Source organism: Aedes aegypti, chromosome 2 (assembly GCF_002204515.2).
Source record: "Aedes aegypti strain LVP_AGWG chromosome 2, AaegL5.0 Primary Assembly, whole genome shotgun sequence".
Classification (NCBI taxonomy): domain Eukaryota; kingdom Metazoa; phylum Arthropoda; class Insecta; order Diptera; family Culicidae; genus Aedes; species Aedes aegypti.
In genome coordinates this window covers 427,569,033-427,589,942 of record NC_035108.1, presented here as the reverse complement: position 1 = coordinate 427,589,942, position 20,910 = coordinate 427,569,033, and the positions used below count along the sequence as shown (strand labels likewise).

At 36.4% G+C, this 20,910-nt stretch overlaps 1 protein-coding gene across 19 annotated transcripts in view; it reads right to left on the bottom strand.

Moving 5' to 3' along the window:
- The window catches only part of LOC5578840 (voltage-dependent L-type calcium channel subunit beta-1), a 483,469-nt gene that overhangs the window by 18,018 nt on the left and 444,541 nt on the right, over window positions 1-20,910 (bottom strand). For 17 of the 19 annotated variants that reach the window (XM_021847630.1, XM_021847610.1, XM_021847627.1 and 14 more), the window contains 6 exons: window positions 7,817-8,051; window positions 7,625-7,748; window positions 7,420-7,560; window positions 7,188-7,355; window positions 6,991-7,114; window positions 1,724-1,765 (listed from right to left, as the gene is read on the bottom strand). In XM_021847630.1, the coding sequence (XP_021703322.1) occupies window positions 1,724-1,765; window positions 6,991-7,114; window positions 7,188-7,355; window positions 7,420-7,560; window positions 7,625-7,748; window positions 7,817-8,051 (834 nt within the window). The remainder of the gene's footprint in view (window positions 1-1,723; window positions 1,766-6,990; window positions 7,115-7,187; window positions 7,356-7,419; window positions 7,561-7,624; window positions 7,749-7,816; window positions 8,052-20,910) is intronic. The other 2 variants (XM_021847620.1, XM_021847628.1) reach the window with 1 other exon arrangement.

Sequence of the window (20,910 nt, the reverse complement as noted above, 5' to 3'; positions counted from 1 at the left end):
CATCGAAAGTTTGACCAAAAATTACAATATTCACGTTGAAAAACAACAAATAGCCATAACTTTTCCAAATCTCAATCGATTGTTATGATATTTGGAGCGAAAGTCTCTTACTTGAATAGCATTCGAACCACCATGACATTTATAAGATTTGTTTTGAATTGAGCTAGAAATTTAAAAAAGAGACTCTTACCCCACTCGAACTTTTGCTCCACTTTACTCTAATACATTGCAATACACAGAATATTGGCTTTGAGGTTCACCGCCATATATTAGAATCGTTATTTTCAGAGAGCTATCCCGCATCTCCGTAGGTTTGATTTCACTGAACCTTATGAAAAACATATACAGTCTGATTCGCTATGTGTTGAAAACAATTTACTGGAGTGCCGTTAGTTACAATCCCCCTGAATTATGAGATTACATTATTAAGGAACGTACACATCCTTTTACCTTGTTAAACGATAGCAATTAAATAAAATTCTAAAACATGTCATCAAACATCCGTGTTATAAGCAGCAACGGTGATCCTAACGATCTCAACGAGGCTGCAAAATTTAAAATGTTTTTTTGGTTTAATAATAAGTGTCTAGATGTTGAGAACGTATATATAACGTTCATATAATATTTTAGCGATGAGCTCACTTTGTGATACATGTCTTCAAAGCTGTGTTATGAGTATGATAAAATATAAAATGCACAGAATGGCTAAATTAGAAGGCTTGGATGGACATGAGTCCATCGAGAAACGAGAAATTTCATTTGAAGTCTAAAGCTGTTTTTACTCTAATATTAATTGTCCAAACAGCTCGTTAAATGTATTAAATTATTTATAAGTCAACTTTTTAGTTATTTGATTCAATTATTAGTGATTCAAATTTTCACGATGGATCTCTTATATTATTTCCAAGAGTCAGAGTCAAAAATAGTAGTAGAGAAACATGCTATCTATGGTGTTTAATAAGCTGAAAAATAATAGTGAATCTGTTTAATCCAAAACAGCGGCAATCTCATAGTAGTGTTAGCTGAAGCAGTGTTATTTTTGACTTAGCCGAAGCAATAATAACCTCACACGTTACAGCGAACTCACTTTTTAACTGTCAAAGGCATTTCCTATGTTGCTTCACACATCCAACAAAATTCTCCAGTTTTTAGAAAAGTACTCCAAAACTAAGGAGAGCCGTTTTAAAACCAATCGTATGTGCATCAAGCTGCACTAGTACAAAACTGTTGCTCCAAATGGCTAAAACTTCCACTGAAATTTCTGACCATTTCGGAGTAAGCGTTCGCGTAATCCAAGCCAAAAACAAACAAAAACAAAATGGAAAATTTCTCGAAAAAACAGTCAGAGATCGCTCCCTGGCCTGCTTCCGTCCTAATTCACCCGGATTGAGCATGTTTGTGAGTGTATGCGTTCTAACCCTGCTATCAGAGTGTCTCCTCAACGTCTGCCATACTGAAGACTGCAAATAAAAGAATTACAAATCCGGAATGCATCAAACAAAACAAAAAGAGCTAAGCGATATGTAAATGAGGGAAGAGATAAAAATTGTATCCTACATTATGAAACTTACAGAATTTTCAAAGAAACACTAGAATATATTTGAAACAAGAACAATAATCAAGCTTATAGCATAACGAAATAAACTACGCTCTGAAAACACTTCTATTGATTCATACTCAATGGACCAATTGAACAACTGAAAAAAATGTGTTGTGAATTTACCTCGCTCGTTTCTATTATAGCCGTAGCCGTGATCCCTAGAGTCTGTGTGTACATGAGTTGGTGTGTTCAGCACAATTAGTGGCGTGATTTCCGGCCAAAAAGGTAAGAAACAACGACAACAGCGAGCGAGCACAGAAAGGTACAGATCGAGCGCAAAAATGTGGAAGAAAAAAGAACAAACAAATTCGGTGTGTGTGTGTTGTGAAGTTCAGTTAAAATTATAGTTTCAAAAAACAATGGCTGGTAATTATCGGTGTGTCGTAGAGCGGGGCGGGGTATTCGACGGGAGAATGGAGAGATGTTTCATCAGCTTCACGATCATTAATTGTTTTATCCATTAGTATAACTCTTCTTTTTCTTCTTCTTTTTGGCATTACGTTCTCAATGGGGCAGAGAAAGCTTCTCAACAATTATTAACTGAGAGCTTTCTTTGTTCAAGTTGCCATTTTCGTATTCGTGTATCGTGTTGCACATACGATGATGCTTTATGCCCAGGGAAGTCAAGGAACATTTCATTACTAAAAGATCCTGGACCGACCGGGAATGGAACCCCGACATCTTCAGCATGGCTTTGTAGTCGCAGACTCTAACCACTCCGCTAAGAAAGGCCCCTAGTATAACTATTAGGTAGTAGGTACGACGACATATTGGAAATCCTTGTTGAACTATTAAATACCATGCGTCCCCATGAGTCCCCATATCATCGTTTTTGCTCATTCAGTAGTAGATCAAATTCTGTGGGTGTTCTCATAACATTTGAGCTCATTTTGATGAAAACTGAGACTGTACTTCAAAGTTGTAGGGTGGTGTGCTAGTATCCATCGTATTAAGCATTGATCAGTGAGAATTGCAATTTTCCTAGTATTGCAGTGAATGATGCTGATACAAACCGATGCCAAACAATTCTTCCTCAAAACGGCTTTATCATTGTACAGTAACATTTTGATAAATCTTGATCTCTTTTTGGAAATAATGCAAAGAAAATGCATCTTACCGTATTCTCAATCTGTCGTATCGTTTTCAACTCCATCGCAATCAGTTTTCAGATTCGTCTCACAACTTACGACTCACTTTGATGTATTGAGTGGTTAAAACATAATACATCAACGCTATAATAAAATGTTTTACTAGAAAATATAGATCTACGGGCATCTCCCTCCATTCCTTCAGCATGATGGAATATACTAATTTCCTTTAAAATTAATTGTTCCTCATCAAAATTCAGCCCAAATATATGAACACAGTTTCTTTTGACCGTACAATTCTGGCATTTGCTCACAGTACAGCAAAAACAACACAATCAAAGGAACCGTATTTTTACGTCGAACGTCGCGCACACATTGATGCGAACTTTTTTTTCTCAGTACGACGGATTGAACTTTGTTTACATTCTCAATTATACGTGGCGGTTGAGGAAATTTCGTAAAATTTGGGGATTTATGGAAGTTTTACGGCGTGTGATTGGAATGAAATCCTTCATTGAAGAAGTACGAAGGTTTTCCATAGTGAAAATAAGTGCCCGGCGATGTAAGTCACACAGGGGGGCGGGAAGAAACTTGTGTTAGAAAGTGATGTGACTGATGTCGATCGCTAAGCATTTCTCTCAAATCGTGTTCGTCCATGCGATTTCGGTGAAAAAGTGTAAAGTGGATAATTGAACTGAAGTTATTTATCGAAATACAGTAGTTTCATTGCATTTTTGGTGTACAGATGGACGAATCATAAAAGCTTTCACAAAATTACATTTGGAAAATGAATGTATGTTGCAGGTAAGTTGGAATATCCGCCGTAATGGAACAATTTAAGTTTGATACGACGAATAGTAGCTCTTACGACGAAGAAGAACGAAACCCTATCGGAATTATTATGGAAAAAGCAAGCAATTCATTCAATTGGTCATAGTGTTTTCCCATGTGCTCTTGTGGGCTGGAGCTTCGTTGATACTGTTAGATACTGTTACTCAGTGAACACGTAGACACAACAAGGTAGGCTATTCTCACGTGTAAACAACGATTTTCCATCAACACATGTATCGTCATTTCTATCGTCAACAATGAGGCCTTGAGGATATTAAAGGAGAGCAGGCCTTGCTTTCTTTTGCACTTTTTCGGGTTTGCGATAGGAATGACGTCACTGCCAAATGTCATTTTTCGGAGTATAGAGCGCTGCATATGACGAGCCTAACCTCACTTATTTGACAGCTGCTGGTCCTGTTGTTTACGTTTCGGACTTAGTCGTTTTTTCTATCATATTTTCATCTTCGCATTTCTATCACCAGCATGCTGATGGTGACGGTTTTCCACGGTAGGAAGATAGAATAATACAATCCGTGGGTATCTGCAGTGGATTTGACCTCTCTCCTCGCAGCAAACTTTCACGAAATTAAGAATGATTCGAAAAAAGTACTAAGTCCAAACTGTAAACAACAGGACCAGTACCTGTCAAAATTGATAGGTGACGTCACAGTGCAGTGGAGTATAATACCTTGCTTCTTTTTACCATGGTTCCAACGAATGATTGCGAACTCCTGTGAATGAGAGCGTATATTGCGGCGCTTATATTAAATCCACATCCAGCGGCGGCGGTAACGCGCAGAAGATATGCGCACAATTCAAACGCAACGTCAAATTTCAAGTAGGCTTGGATTTTTTCGTCCTTCAAGGACACAAATGTTTCAAGTTTGCTAAATCTGAAACATTTGATGATTTTCATTATCACTGCGACGGTATATCGACATTTTCAGATAATCGCATTACGTGGATTTATCTTGCAGAGCACAATAAATTTTCCACAACGATCAGCTATCCAGATGATGCGAGAGAACCAAGCACGGTTCAGTTCAAGGATGTTCATTGGCTTTTCGGAAATTTTGTTCAAATGTTTTTTTAGCATTAAAAACTGGTAGTGAGCTTGACAACATTGTGAAAATACTTCAGCTGCGAACTGTTGACTGATCCTCTTGTAGAAATTCATTTGAGAATGCCAAACTATCCTTTACATAGCATCCGAGCATTCCAACTACAGTGTCTTACCGATTTTGGCAACAAGGCTAGATTTTTATGTTGCCAAAATGGGGATGTTGCCAAATTCGGGAATTTTGAAATGCTTATGTTTTTATCATTCTAATCTCTAAAAGTATCAGAAAATGCATGGCAATTACTACGAATGATGTGAAAAATGTCTGGGAGCCTTCTTCAGTTCAGTTTTTGATTCAAAGGCATAAACATCATGTACTGATTATATGCACAATCTGAAAAGCACACTTGTTGTACACAGTACAAGCGTGGTATAACTTTCAGTGACGATTTGCGACTGTTGTAGAGCGCAAAAATGCAGTTTTAAAGCCAGACCATATTGAAAGTAGCAGATTATGAATACAGATTCGGTTAAGGATCCTTTCGGGTGAGTTTATTTTAGGGATTCCTTGAACATAGAGCGCAATTTTGGTGACCACACGTCTTAATAGTGAACAAGGTTCTAAGTGGAAAAAAGTGTAAGTTCTTCTAAATTGCTTCATACTATTACTATCAATGTTATCACGGATGAAATGTAATGTCAGCTTTTTTTTGTCGAGTCTGCACCAAGAAATAGAGTCAATGACGAGTTCTTTTCAAGCATTATGCTAATTTGCTGAGATTTGGAAAAATCAAGCTGAGAGTTGCAAAAGTAATGATTAGAGGATTGGAGTCATATTCGAACTGGAAATTATTGAAAATTTTGCATCCGAAATTTCAAATTTCATTCATTTCATTGCGTTCCAATTTTCAAGAGAATACCATTAGATGTTTTTTAAGAACTCGTTAAGAAACTGCTTGCAAAATTTCTTTGGCACATATGAATTAACTCAAGGATTTCACCAATTGATGCTTCTGGTAGAAATACAATCGCTACATGTAGCCCTAATGCTTCGATTTGATTTTTGTAATTTTCTGTAACATCCGTAAAAATAAAAACGGAGAGCAACAAAATGTAGCTTAGATGCGGAATCAGTGGAAAAAAATGTAGTAATCCTATATTATTTCTTCTTTTTAATTGTAGAGGTGTCTAAAGTATGCATCCAAATATTCTTCTATACCACCCTTCAATTATAGCAAGGATGTATTCAATAAAACTTTTGACTGTTGAAGCAGCGCCAATCTGGTCTAAATTGCTAGAAATGATTTCCAAATGTCTGTATTTGATACATGCGATAGTAAGAAGAATCATTTAAATGTTAACAATATCCAAAAAAAATTGATCATGGGCTCTTCTTTTACTCACTCTTAGAATTCTTCTATAAAAGTTTTTCAATGACTACTTCAAAACACATTCTCATAAATTTTCCCAAATTGTCATCTAGTGTTATGAACAAACTTTCTTGATGTTTTCCTCAACAACTGTTACTAAAATGACTACAGTACTACCTAAAAGAAATCACTCATCAATTAATCAATTCAATTTATTCAATATTATTCAATTAAAGATTAAAATATTATGCCTTTTAAACAATGTAGCAATTATTTATACAGCTTGCCTGCTTTATGAGAATTCTCCTATACGTTAAACAATAACTTTGAAATAAATACGTTTTACTCATAAGTACGTTCAACATTAGCTTTCTTAGCTCGTAATGGTCACCAACATTTTCATTTTGACTTGTTTTCATTTTGTTTAAACTCACAATATTTGGTTTCATTACTTAATAATCAATTGAAAATATGTTTCAATGTGTTGCCAAAATCGGGAAGAAAATGTTGCCAAAAACGGGTGTTGCCAAAATCGGAGGTAGACAAAAGCGGGTGTTGCCAAAATCGGGAAGGCACTGAATGAATGAGGGGAAGCGTTCCAATTATTACAGGCTGTGTTTGCCAGATATATCATTATCGAAGATGCAGCCGCTTTTCGATCTTTTTGTGTAATATTGTTTATAGCTTTGTCAGTATATATTCGTTAAGAAAACTCGCTCTGTTTCACTATGTTGGGTTTACTAGTTTTAGCTTAGAGTTGATAATTCAATATATGTTTAGGTATGTAACAGAAATAAGCTGCTGATAACATCTCTCCATCAAAACGTCGATGCCTCGCCGAAGACCAACAAAATTGTGCACTGAAGCCAACATCAGACGCGGTGTAACGAAAAGCCCTACAATACACATCAAAAAGTGTCGTCGTCTATCGTGAACCCCTGTTGGAAGTTACGCGGCATCCTTCCCTCGCACCCCCACGGATCTATCCCCAAAGCTAATCCAATCAGTTTCGTCCCCAGAATCTGCCCAGATGTCACTTACCAGGCGGAGGTGGAGGACCGATCCGGCCGGACTGTTCGCCCGACGGTGACGCTTCTTGGGACGGCAAAGGTCTAGGAACAGATGGAGTTGGTCGTATGGGAGGATGTGTTGCCCGCCAGTATGCCTAAAACAGAAGGACAATTAAAACACCGTGTGTCGTCCAATTTCCGCGGGGTCGGGTTGGGTCAGCAACGAACCTCTAGGTATTCGGCCAGGTGGTTGCACGCTTCGTCGAGCTGGTTCTCATCTAGGATGACATCAAACATCTCCGGTGGACATTGACCCAATTTTTCAGCAGCTACCATTTGTACTGATAAATTTTTCGCCTGAGCTTTGCCACGTGATTTGATTAATCTTTGTAATACCTGCGGTGGAGGGAGGAGATGGGTTAGTTTTCTGGGAAAGGAATGTTAGCAAGGCGATCCTCACCTTACTACTAGCTATTTTTAAATAAACTATTATTGGCGCTAATGATGTTTTCGCTAATTGTGACGGATGATTTATTGTATCACAATCAAGTACAACTAATTGAAGTGTTCTCGCTAGTTCGAATATTCGCTCGATCTCAGCCTGGAACAGGGTTCAGAATGGTTAATAAGGTTGTTCAGCGAATTCCTGAGACGAATGGTCTTACCTGCACTTCCGCTAAACAAGACGACCTACTGTTGGAACGCTCCATTATCGCTCGCTTCGATGGATTGTTCATCAGGGAACGTTTCGCTAACGATATATCAGCTTGAACACGAGTTATAATTATTCTACGAAAGAATCGATCGTTACCCACTGAACTACAACAACTGTACTGCTCAAAAACCACCATACGAACCTGGATTCAAATCGACGTTTTAAAAAATCAAACAACGCCTTCTGCATCATGTCGGTCACCTCGTAACCCTTTAAACTTGGACCCACTAGTACGACTGGTCTCATTGATGGCACTACGTCATATGGTGATGATGTTTCCTGCTTTTTGAAGAACGGTTTCCGCTTCTCCTTGGTAGGTGGCGTGGCGAGGGGGGTTTTGGGGTGCCGCGACGCGCCCATCGAATCACTATCATCTCCTGTGCGTTGGGGTGTTGCAAATTGGGAAGGAAAATAAAGCAAAGAAAAGAAAATCGGAAAGATGTAGTTAACAGGTTGACCTCTGAGAGACCAGTAAGCACGAGTATGATCTCCTGTAGCGACGATAGAGTTGTTCGATAGGTATAGAATTGATAGGTTAAACAGTACTGCTCTTTGATAGTTGCATACAGATGCATTGCTGAAGATGTTCTTACATATGTACAAAGCTGTTAGTGACCACATAAAGCACCACAAATAGCGGTTGCAAGCAAATCCGACTGGATACATCTGGAACAAAGCTCGAAAGTTTTAAGACGTTCAAAGACTAACTACTAATATGGAAGCATGCTATTTTTAAAGAATACAACGCAAGTTATTAGACTTTTCTTAGAACTACTATAAAACAATGCTATCATAAATAAATGAGAAATGGAATTTAGTACTATACCAATCAATTCAACTAGAGTTTGTATCCTTTGGAAGATACGCGTATTTTGACCTCAACTCTTAGGCCGTCTTCAGTGTTGCGTACTAGACTCCACTAAACAGCTCGGAGATTTATCAACAATGATATCATTTTTACTGTAAGCTAAGATATTCTCTAGAGGTGAATCAGCCTTATGACACGTTTATATCAAATGAAGATATCTATCTATCTATATATTAGGTTTTCAAATTCTAAAAAGCAGAAAAAAAGAGACCTTATTCATGGTGTGATGTGCATTTCACAGTATTCTACCCTCTCTGTGCTATCCGAAGAAATGGTACAGTTGACCTAGTGTTGTTCTTAGATAACCCACCTCCCCTTTTTTAGTCTCTCTCCCTTCTTTCAACTTTCAACTTGAATCATCATAATGGTTTCGCACTATGCGTTCTCCACTGTGTATTCGGTGCTGTTGCGTCTTTCAATTGATGAAAATCTGTTTATTTTTTTCAATTTATTGCAGTTTTTTCTCATGCTGTGAATAGCATAGAAGAAAAGTGACGATCAATTTTTGTAGACCCATGCAAAGTGGATACATTTCTTTTGTAAGGGGAATTTCTATGTGAGTAACATCATGGATCTTGTTTTTGACTCTTCCAGTGAGCATGCGATGGTAAACTTAAGTGTCAAGCCTTATACATGTGCACTAAAGATTGGACTCAGTAAAAATCCGACACTTTTTATCTCGTGGGTAAAAATTAATGAAGTTTTGGGCAACACTAGTTTAGAGTGTTATGTTATGTTTATTTTATCGCGATCTGTCAAGTAGTTTTCAAGATGCATTCGAAACAAGAAGAGCTACGTCAGTAAATCTTGGGCGCGATGATCGATAATCCTGGTCAGTCGCACAGATGGATCGGTAAAAGGCTTGGAATCCACCATTCTACCGTGTCCCGCGTTGTAAAGATGCTTCTGAAGACCATCGAGATGCGCGCTGGAAGCGGCCGAAAACCGAAGATGGAATACCCAGAGAAGGCGTGGATGATAAGGTAGTACTTCAAGAATAATCCTAATCTTTCCACCCGAGACGTGACCGAAAAGGATAATTCGTCGAGGTGGTTCGTCCAGCAGACCATGAAGCGGGCTGGGTTACGTATTTCTAAGGTCAGGAAGGCGCCAAACCAGACTGACACGGTGATCGAGGAACTGGAGGCTAGCAGCCATGGACCGAGTCTCTTGGCGTAACATTGCGGCGCAGGTCATGTTGTTAAGGACGACGTAGCGCCATCAAGAGTAAGTATGTAGAAATTTATGGAGGAATCCCCTAAAAAATGTATGAAGACATTTTTGGAGGAGTTTCTGAAGAAATCTTGGATGAACCTTTAAAACAAATCTAGCAATCTGAAAAATAGTCATTCATTGATTCATTCACCATAAATCTTGATACATCTCAGAAGGCATGCTGGATTTTTTTTTGAAGGAAACCCAAAAAATAATACAGGTGTTCTTGAAGAGCATTGGAAGGATTTTTCGTATGATTTTCATCAGAAATCTCTAGAGAATTGTTTTAAATAAATCTTTGAAAGATTGTTTTGCAGATTGTATTCCAGAAAAATATTAGAAGAAATCTAAAACTAGTAATTTTTGGATGAAATTCTTGGATTCATCCCCTAAAATCTTTGGAGGAATATTTTAAAGCATGCTGAAAGCATTTTATGATTTTGGAGGAGTATCTGGAGAAATCTTGAACAAAACTCTGAAACGGGTTTAGTAAATTGGGAAATAATCTTCGATTCCTGGAGTATTTGCTAATGTTAAGATGCTAATGAATCGAAGCCTTGCGCCATGGAATAAAACATTATGATGCGATGCTTGATTCTCTAAATGTACCGTGTTGATTCGAATTATACCGGCCGCTTTGAATCAAAGACATCTGCACTGATTCATTCAAAAAAATATTGTTTCGATAACTTTTATGCATGGAGATGGTAGAAAACGTCGCAATTATGGATTCTAGACGAAAAAAAATCGATATTTAGTCCAAAAACACTGTTTCAAAATGTCATTTGCGGCTTTCGAAGCATCCGGCAACTCGAAGCAGCACGGTATGCTCTTTGAAATTCCACATGAGGCTTCGACATTCACCATAAATCTGAATAAATCTCTGAAGCTATGAAGGAAACCCAAAAAATCATAGAGATGTTCTCATAGATAGCATTGAAACAGCTTTTGATGGAAAATCATCAGGTTTCATCAGAAATCTTCAGAGAATTTTTGTAAGAACGAGATCTTTGAAGGATATTTTTATGTAATGATTAATTCATGGCAGAATTCCAGAAGAAATATCAGAAAAAATGCCTGAAGATAATTGTACCTCTGAAATAAATTAATAAGTCTACTCTTCGTCATGATTGCTTGATGAACTATTAAGTCAACAATGTTGTCATGATTCATAATTTAGAAGTTTATTCGGCTCCGTAATACTACATGCTACATGAGTCTTGAAGAAAAATTTATAAATTGTTCGATATGCATCTCTTTAAATCTTTTCTAATTGATTCAAAATATTTTGAGTAATTCAAAGCTTAAGAGTCACGTAATGCATTCTTATACTCTATCTATATCTATCTTACTGCTAGGTGGATTGATCACAAAACTTTTTGCATCAAAAGATGCGCTTTAATATACCAAAAAACTTCTCCGAGTAAACTATATCGCTTAAGTTAACGGTTTGGGCGCTATTCAAAAACGCACGAAATCTTCAAAATAAAACACTTGTTTTTTCAATGTTTCACCGATAGAATATTTTGAGCCAATGATCGTATTCCGAACTGGCAGCACCTTCTCACTTTCAATTTAAATTTCTGGATGTGTAGATCTTGACAAAATAAGCCACTAAGTATTCAATAGTTTTTCCAAAATTTATCTAAACTTTCATCTGGAAAAAGCCAAACATGTCACCTTTTTTTTCAAAATGGTTTAATCGAAAAATGTCGTGACTTGAAGATAACTGTCCAAATTTAAGAATAGTAATACCAAAAAAAAAAAAACAATATGAAAATATGGCCATTTTTTGTTGTAATGAAATTTGGTCTCAATATAAGTAATTATGTGTACTACCAACCGTCCTTACTGGCTGGGAAAAATAAAATTCTTGATTATCTTCTTCTTCTTGTCATTAACGTCCCTACTGGGACAGAGCCGGCTTCTCAGCTTAGTGTTCTTATGTGCACTTCCACAGTTATTAACTGAGAGCTTTCTTTGCCAAAGTTGCCATTTTCGCATTCGTATCTCGTTTGGCAAGTACGATGATACTCTATGCCCAGCATGGCCTTGCTTTGTAGCCGCGGACTCTAACCATTCGGCTAAGGAAGGCCCGATCTTGATCAATAAAAGTAAATTGATAAGCTAAAATTGACTCGCTTATTGAGCTTCATTGAATTCTGAGATGATTATCATAATAATCTTCACTTGTTTAGTTTTGTTTGAAAATGACTCGATTAAAAATCCAATTAAGACAAGAAAAAGTTTTTGTTACACAAACTTGTTTCCTCTAAAGTGCCCACATCGCGTTGTATGGACGGTTGGTAGTAAACATAATTTCCTATCTTTAGACAAAATTTAATTGTAATAGAAAATGGTCCTTTATTTTTAAATCGACTTTGAATTAAGCTTTTTAGTATTTTTATTCAAAAATCTAGGTAATTTTCTACAAGTCATCCATACAACACTTATTTGTAGGAGTGTCCATTTTTCGATTACATTATTTTTTAAAATTCAAATGATGGCCAAGACAAATTTTGGGATACTAAGTATGCAAAATAGCCACAAATCCATAAAAATCCTGGAGATCTGAGAGGGTGCTGTCAACATATGTGGGAGTTGGCGAGAAATGCGTCATAAATTAATCATGGAACGATTAAAACAGTATTTTCTGAGTTTATTTTCTTATCCTAAACGACACTAATAGTTATATCTTCAGCTTTGATCAGCTTTTATTGTGTGATGAAAATAGCTAGAAATGCAATTATCAAACTAATTTTACTAAGGCAAAATAATGGAAAAGCAAAACAGGTTTGAATTGAGAATAACTTATTTGTTATCAAATCTACGTATTACTTACATTGTTAGCACATGGACATTTTTGAATACATACATTTAATTGCAGTTATACAGCATATGCATTGAGTAACATGTCGCAACAAACCATCAAACAAAGCCATTAATTTAGGACAAAATAACTAACATTCAGCGCTGGTTAACAATCTTCGAAATCAAACATCAACAGAAACAATAAGCAGCTCATATAAAAAAAAACAGCTAGAGAAAGTCGACAAATTTCAATTGCTTCTCAAGTTAACCCCCCCCCCCCAAACGTTTGTTTCCCCTTCAACTGTCCCTGTGAACTGGAATCGCTCTTTTTTACTCGCTCCTTGTAAGTTAGCCTTCTGCAAGATTTCCTTTTGGTGTTTTCTTCTTTCTTGTTCGTTTTTGTCACATTTATCCCCTTGTCCTCGCAATTTAAGCATATTGTTGATTGTTTCTGTACTACTACAAAAGTGTGTAACAATATTCCCTTTATACTCCATTCTTCTTCTCAGAGCTTTTTGTTCTTGGTGTCTTTTGTCTTCCCTTTTTATGCCGCACAAGAAAGCCATAACTCATAAAGAGTGTGATGTTCCTTGCTTCCGGTAGGGGAAGGGTGTGATTTGAGGGGAGGAACGAAGGAAAATTGTTTCTTTCTCTCACTGTTTTCCCCATATGTGTATGTAGGTATGTAAGGCAGTCTTTTTCTCGCCATCGTCCTTCTCGCAGTAGTTGTGTTTGTGCTGGGGAAAATTGTCCGTCTGACAGGCAGTCAGACAACTGCTAACAGATGACGATGGCGTCGAAGGGGGGAGAGGGGGTCAACAAAGGGAAGTTAACTACCAGTATATATAAACTAGGATAACGGAAGACTACCGCATGCAGATGGTTGCAGATAAATGGGGATTTTTTGCAGGAGACACATGATCGAGTAAAGGAGGAGCACTGGTACAGTTTGAAAGGGTTGATTGGGTGGCAGAAGAACAGTGCCATGCGTTTTTACTGGGCTCGTGGGTCCCAATGGCGATTACAGTATGTTTATTGTAAGTACTTTATAATATAAACTTCTTCTCTTTTTTGCCATTCCGTCCTGACTGGAATAGAGCCTGCTTTTCAGCTTAGTGCAGTGGCGTAGCTAGAGTTTTGGGGGCCCGGTGCGGAGGTAGATTTGGGGGCCCCTCGAAAAGAGGTTTGCAAGATATGTCTTTTATTAGCGAGTTCACACGTACCTTTAGTATTTGTAGAAAAAATCGTGATTAACCCCTCTATCGAGCCTAATTAATTATTCAAATCGCGATAACTTTTTTGTTTCTCGATATTTTTGCACCATTTTTCACAAGATCAAAAGAACTCTTCTAATTTAAGAATCCATATCGATAATAATCATAGGTGATCTGGTTTTGAAGATATTCCGTGTTCCTTGGAGGACCGACATGCTTCATATAAAATGTTGTTGGTGTTTTAGGTCAATTTATCAAAAAAAAAAAAAATAAAATGTGCACTATACAAAGCAAGGTCATAAGGATCTACTCTGAAAAAATCATACAAATCGGTTCAATATTCTTGGAGAAATCTGGAAATTACGATATGAGGTCTTTTTAGTTTTCAAGATCTTTATTTATCCAGCGTGGTACCAGAAACAGAAATGCTCATTACTCAAAGACAGCTGCACCAAATTGCTTCATTTTTTCACAACATACTCGCATTAATGTATCATTCTTTGGAATGAATATCCAAATACTATAAAAATTCTGTATCCTGAGATACTCACGTGGGTTATGGCTACTCGTCGGTCCCCAAGGAATTTTAATCTTAATTTAAAATAATTTTTTGAGATCTTGTGAAAAAATGGTGCAAAAATTTTGAGAACCAAAGAGTTATCATGATTTGAATATTTTTAGCGGTAAAAAAAATGAAGCTGCCGGTAGAGGGGTTAAAGGTTCAAAAAATAATCTGCCGGTAAAAATTACAATTTCGGAAAGGAAATCGTTTTCGTTTCAACTTTTTGTGGAACCTAAAAAAATATAAATATAAGGTACCACGGGGCAAGTGGGACATAAAAAAAACGATAGTTCAAACAAATTGTTCAGTATAATTTTCAAATGTCAATATTTTGCAAATCCAACAGCACGGTCACATTTTAGAAACATATTTGCTGGTGTGTGCATGAATTTGAGCGAATAATTTCGAAATTGTGAAAACTTTAGAAGAAAGATGTAAAATGAGCCTTTAGACGCAGGTGCCTCGCAAAACGGAGCAAGTGGGGACACATCCAGTTTCGTGCGTAAAACCACTTCAGTAAGTCAACCGTTGCAATAATAGTATTGATAAATCATAGATATTTTATTTTGATTACATATTTGATGTACATAAGGGATCAACCATAAAATACGTAACGTTTTAGGAAGAAACCCTACATTTAATAATATGTCACGCCGCATTTAATTTTAACTGAAAATTTCTCACAAAAAACGTGAAGAGGTATAAACATGTTCAAAATATATCATTTATAAGTTATCAATCGAAATGCAGCAAGTAAACTTTCAATAATTGACGAATTTTTGAATATGTTCTGTTATTACCACTTAATGGGATGGAACCACTGATTTCGGTACAAACAGCAAATAAAGTTCAATTAAAATAGAAAAGTAATTGTTCTCATGATGTATTTTGAATTTTATTTCTATCTTTGCTCAATTTTGAATTCGTGTCTCAAAAATTAAAAATAAATAAAAATGTTCCGAAAAATTTGGTTATTTTTCGTACTTTTCAGCAATTAAGTAATATAAGATTGAATTTATTTGGATAAACATCATTTGTTTGAATGTTTTAATGCTACTCTCTAAGAAAATGTTTGCAACGTGTAGGAAAAGTTTTAATTCTGGTGCTTGTATTGATAGGTCCCACTTACCCCGGGTATTAAGATATTTTGGGGTAAGTTAGACCATAGAGATTTTCATATGGAATGAAAAGAAAATACCTGTTTATCGTAAGTAGCTTGTAACAATACTTAATGATGTAGCTTACCGATGGTAATTTGAATTATGACACAATTATTTTTTGCGAGCCAATGTAGAACGTGAAACGTGTCACAATTTATCATGCAAGTTGAAAATAATGCTGAGCTGACAACTGATGCAAAGAGCACATGGTAATAAAAATAACAATATATTTTGTACTAAATACATTCCTTGTTATTGTATCTTCAACTTTCTAGAAGAATACCCCCTTGAAAAACTTTTCCTAAACGAGCTATGACGGAAGGTCCCACTTACCCCGTATTCTCACTTGCCCCGGGGTACCTTACATTTTTTTTTTTATCTGTATTAACGAGATTTTTAGCCCTGGGCTAGTTCATCTCGGGTCCAACGGCTTTACTTCCCTTCCGAAGGAAGTCGTCACTGAAATTTTTAGTGACTATCTCGGGGATGGGATTCGATCCCAGGTCCTCGGCGTGAGAGGCGTGTGTTCTAACCACTACACCAGGTCCGTCCCCACTCAGGGGTACCTTACACACTTCCAACAGCTGATATGTCGGATTTTTTTTACAGAGATCTCGACAAACGTTTACCGAATGTCGATAGCGATTGCCGAAATCTCGATAAAAAAATTTGGATTGCGGAAATCTCGGTAAACTAATAACCGATATTCGGTATTGAAAAGTACCGAATTCACAGCTGTTGGATTCTCGGCTATTCGTTTTTCTGAGGTCGACGAAATAATATAAGTGTATATAAAGCTTCTATCTATTTTTATTAAAAAAAGATCTTTAAAGATACTCTTGGATACATTACTGTATGTTGTACGGTATTTAGTAGTATGCTTACGGTTATTTATATTTGATTTCTTTGAAAACTCGTGAAAAACATTTGGAACAGTTCATCGGTAAATATCTGGTGCAATCACTGGAAAAAATCGTTGTTGTGTTTTTTTGTGCAGATCTAGGAGGCAATCAAGATAGTATCCTTGTTTTAATGTTTTAATTTATGAAGAACTCCCAGCAAAATTCATAGAGGTACCCTAAGAAAAAAATTTGGAGTATACCTTGAAGAAAAAAAACATGAACAGATTCTTCTGAAGTAAAATTTTGAAACTACTTGAACTCTTGGAAAGTCTTGGAAGACATTTTGCAGGAATATTTGAAAGAATTCTTGAAAAAAAAGCTGGCAGGAGTTCCTGAGGAAATTTCTGCTTTTATCGTTTAAAGAACTTCTCGTACAGGGTATCCGCATATTATCCGTACTAAATTTGTAGACATGCCTCTATGCAACCGAAATAGATACATTGAGCAATCCTACATGGTTTAATATTATATTCTCAAGCAACAAATTTGGCCCATTTCTGATGTCAAATATTTGTAAAATCCTACCCAATCGTGTTGGGCTGTTTTAACGAAGGCCGTTTTTCGGGCTTTATGATGGAAGAGAAAAGCCCTTCAATCTCAATGGATTTAAACTGAAAAATTTTCTGTTTCCAGTGTATCCTACAGCCAAGATTCTGTAGAAAATTTCAATCATAAAAAGAAAATTTGAACTCATCTTATAGAAATTATATCTCAAAAAAATGTCTCCAATAAATTTCAATTTGATTATCTCAGTAAAAAGCAATAATTTTTAAATTACCCATCATTGTATTTTTCGCTATTTCATAGATGTATCACCCTCTTAAACCCAAATTTTTATTTTCGATCTAAATATCATTTTTAGTTATCTAAAATCGTTTTGGGCAATGATTTATTTTTTTTTTTGCAAATCTATGAATTTTGGTTTTTGATTTTTATAATTTTTATTTTTGAACATCCCTATCCTTTTTCATTTTTTCTTGAAGTCTCTTCTAGTTACTGATTTTTGGCAATTATAAAATTCAAATTTTTACAATACTCTTATAAATAATAAATTTTAAATATGTGGGGCCCAGATAGCCGTAGCGGTAAACGCGCAGTTATTCAGCAAGTCCAAGCTGAGGGTCGTGGGTTCGAATCCCACCGGTCGAGGATCTTTTCGGGTTGGAAATATTCTCGACTTCCCAGGGCATAGAGTAGTATCTTCGTACCTGCCACACGATATCCGCATGCAAAAATGGTCATTGGCATAGTAAGCTCTCAGTAAATAACTGTGGAAGTGCTCATAAGAACACTAAGCTGAGAAGCAGGCTCTGTGGGGACGTAACGCCAGAAAAAAGAAGAAATTCTAAATATTTTTCTGATTTATTTTATTTACCGTGTAATTAACGGAAAACAGGTTGTAAATTATTTTAATACCACCAAGCTCTTCTTGTGTTATAGGTTAATAGTATAAAAATATAAAAGATAGTATTTTTTATATTTCACGTTAAATAAACCCCAGGCATTTGTTGGTACAATTTTTCAAAAAATTTTCAAATATACAAAAAAATATCAAAGTCATAAAAAACTTTCCTCATATGCGTGTTATGAGTCAAGGTTTAAGCCAAAAGTAAAATCATTTTGATTTCCGAGCTACGAAAAAATAAACAAAATTCCAAAGTGTACCCCGTCTAAAGGTGGGGTTGGCTTTTAGAGCGTTAAAATACATACATCGACATAGATTTTTTATTGTTTTAAATGAGAGATAATCTTTCACATATTTTGTTTTGTAATTCACGGACACCCTATAGTAATGAAGAAGGGCTCCAAGGGAACAATGAAGGGCAAATCCAAAAAGATTTCCAATCAGCAGAAGAATTCTCGCAAACTTCTATTATGAATACCAAAAAAAAGTCCTCAGTTAAATATTTATGGGTATATTTAAAAAGGTATAATTCGTGGAAGATTCCTTGGAATTGGTAAAGAAGTACTCGGGAAAATCTCGGGCTTGACCAAGGGTACGCAAAGAAACCACTTCAGTTGTTTTTTTAGGGGAAAATGCTTAGAAGTCCCCTCAATGAAATTCTTGGTTGAAACCTTGATAAATTCCTTGAACGATTCCTATATGCAATCTTCCAGGATCCTTGAAAAAAATCAGGGTAATCATTTTCGGAATCCTGTGGCAATTTTTGAAACCCCTTAATTAATTGACGCCCATATCGGAAAGCCAAAACGATTATTACTAGCTACTTTATAGTGGTTTTACGCCCTAAGCAGTTCATTCAGATATTAATTTCCAGGTTGCATTGATCAGAATGTTCTTTACATGATAGCACTGGAAAAAGATACCTGAATATGTTGCTAATGTTTATTCTGAAGAAACCCAGTTAAAATTTCTGTAAAAAATCCTGAAAGAATTTCTAAACAAATTCTTGGAAGAAATATTCCTTTTTTTCTCAACAAAACCTTGAGTGTTCTCAAAATAAGTTTTTCAAAAAAAATTGGTAAAATTAATTGAAAAATTTCATATAAATAACCAGGATATTTTTTAAAAGAAATATACTGAATAATTATTTAAAGCCACCCGAGAAAAAATTCAGATTATTTTTGGTAAGTATTTTTGGATGATCAAAAAAAAAAGGAATTTTGATTGCCTCAAGCTCAAAGCTCACCAATGCTCCAGATTTTAGAGGCCAACAAACTAAGGTGCATTTAATTAAAAATCAAAATTCATGAAGTAAATATTTATAAATCCAAAGTCGTAATTATACTCGACATTTAAAAAAAGGTATCTGAGCCTACTTAAGTATCCACATGAGTATTAGCTAACCGCGGCCCTTTTCGAAGGCTCAGTTCTTTCATGCGCCCAATCGATTTAACAACAACAAATATTTGTGAAGGCCCCTAGAGTGGGGGCCCGAAGCGACGATCCCTCTGGGCCCCCCTGCTGGTTCTAAATCTAGCCATTAAGTATTCAAAATAAGGGATAATGAAGGGGCCCCTGTACATAACTGATCCAAATCTCCTTCAAAACCTATGCTTATTATACTAATTTTTAGTTTGAGAACATACAAACTGTCTAGCTAGGTCGAACTTTCAATGCTATGAGAAATCCGCACTGCAATTTTGGGGCCCCTATGATCTCGGGGCCCGGTGCGGACCGCACCTACCGCACCCCCCTAGCTACGCTACTGGCTTAGTGTTCAATGAACACTTCCACAGTTATTAACTAAGAGCTCTTATTGCCAATGTTGCCATTTTCGCATTCGTAGGCATGTACGATGAAACTCTACGCCCAGAGAAGTCAAGGAAATGTCCATAACGAAAAGATCCTGGATCGACCTGGAATCGAACCCAGACACCTCAGGCATGGCTTTGCTTTGTAACCACGAACTTAAGCCTCTCGGCTAAGGAAGGCCCCGTAAACAGTGTGAACATAATGAGAGCAAATCCTTGTAAGGAAGGCAAATTATCACAATTTTTTGTTTTCTATAATATTCGCGTGGAAAGTTCGAACATATTTTTGGTCCAAAGTTGTGTACAGATAATGCTTTGAAACATTGTTTAGAAATTCACCCAGTGATCCTTTAACGGATTTCCTTAGGAATGCCTTCGAGATTCTCACCACGGATATCTTCAACCGGAATTTTGTCAAAGATACCTTCAATATTACCCAAAACATTTCTCTGCAGATTTTTCGAGACATTTTTTTAGTTAGTCTTCCGAAGGATTACATCCAAGATTTTCTGTTCGGGATTTGTCTTCTTTTTCTGGGTATTATTACGTCCCCACGGGGGAAAGCCTGCTTTTCTGCTTAATGTTTTATGAGCAATTCCACAGTTATTACCTGAGAACTTTCTTTGCCATAGCTGCCATTTTTGCATTCGTATATCGTGTGGCAAGTACGATGATACTCCATGCCCAGGGAGGTCAAGGAAAAGATCCTGGACCGACCGGGAATCGAACCCAGACAGCTTCAGCATAGCTTTGCTTTGTAGCCGCGGATGCTAACCAATCAGCTACTGAAAGCTTAGGTTCGGGATTTGTATTTGTATTTATTACTCAATCTATCTGTCCCAAAAGGTCTAAATGGAATCTTAAAGCGTCTTAACGAATTCAACCAGTAATTTCCTTTGGACGTGATCCAGTGATTCTTCCTGAAATTTATTAGTGAGTTTATCCAAGAGATCATCCTAAGATTTCATCATTAATTCTTCCAGTGTATAGAATTCTCACAAATTTTCGTTCAGTTTTGCTTATAAATTTCTACCAGAAGTTTATTTAATGATGCCCGCATAAATTTCTTTAGAGATTCCTAAGGAAATTTGAGGAATACCTCATAAACTTCTGAAACGATCTCTGCATACCATACGAATTGTTGGATAATTTTCTGCTGAATTTTGTAGAGGCCTTTCTTAAAATATAGGGTGCAATAGTTGTACAAAATATAGGACTAATCTGAGGAAATTTTGAAACAATTGCTGTAGAATCTCCTGATGAAAACTTAATAAACTTTCTTTGCATG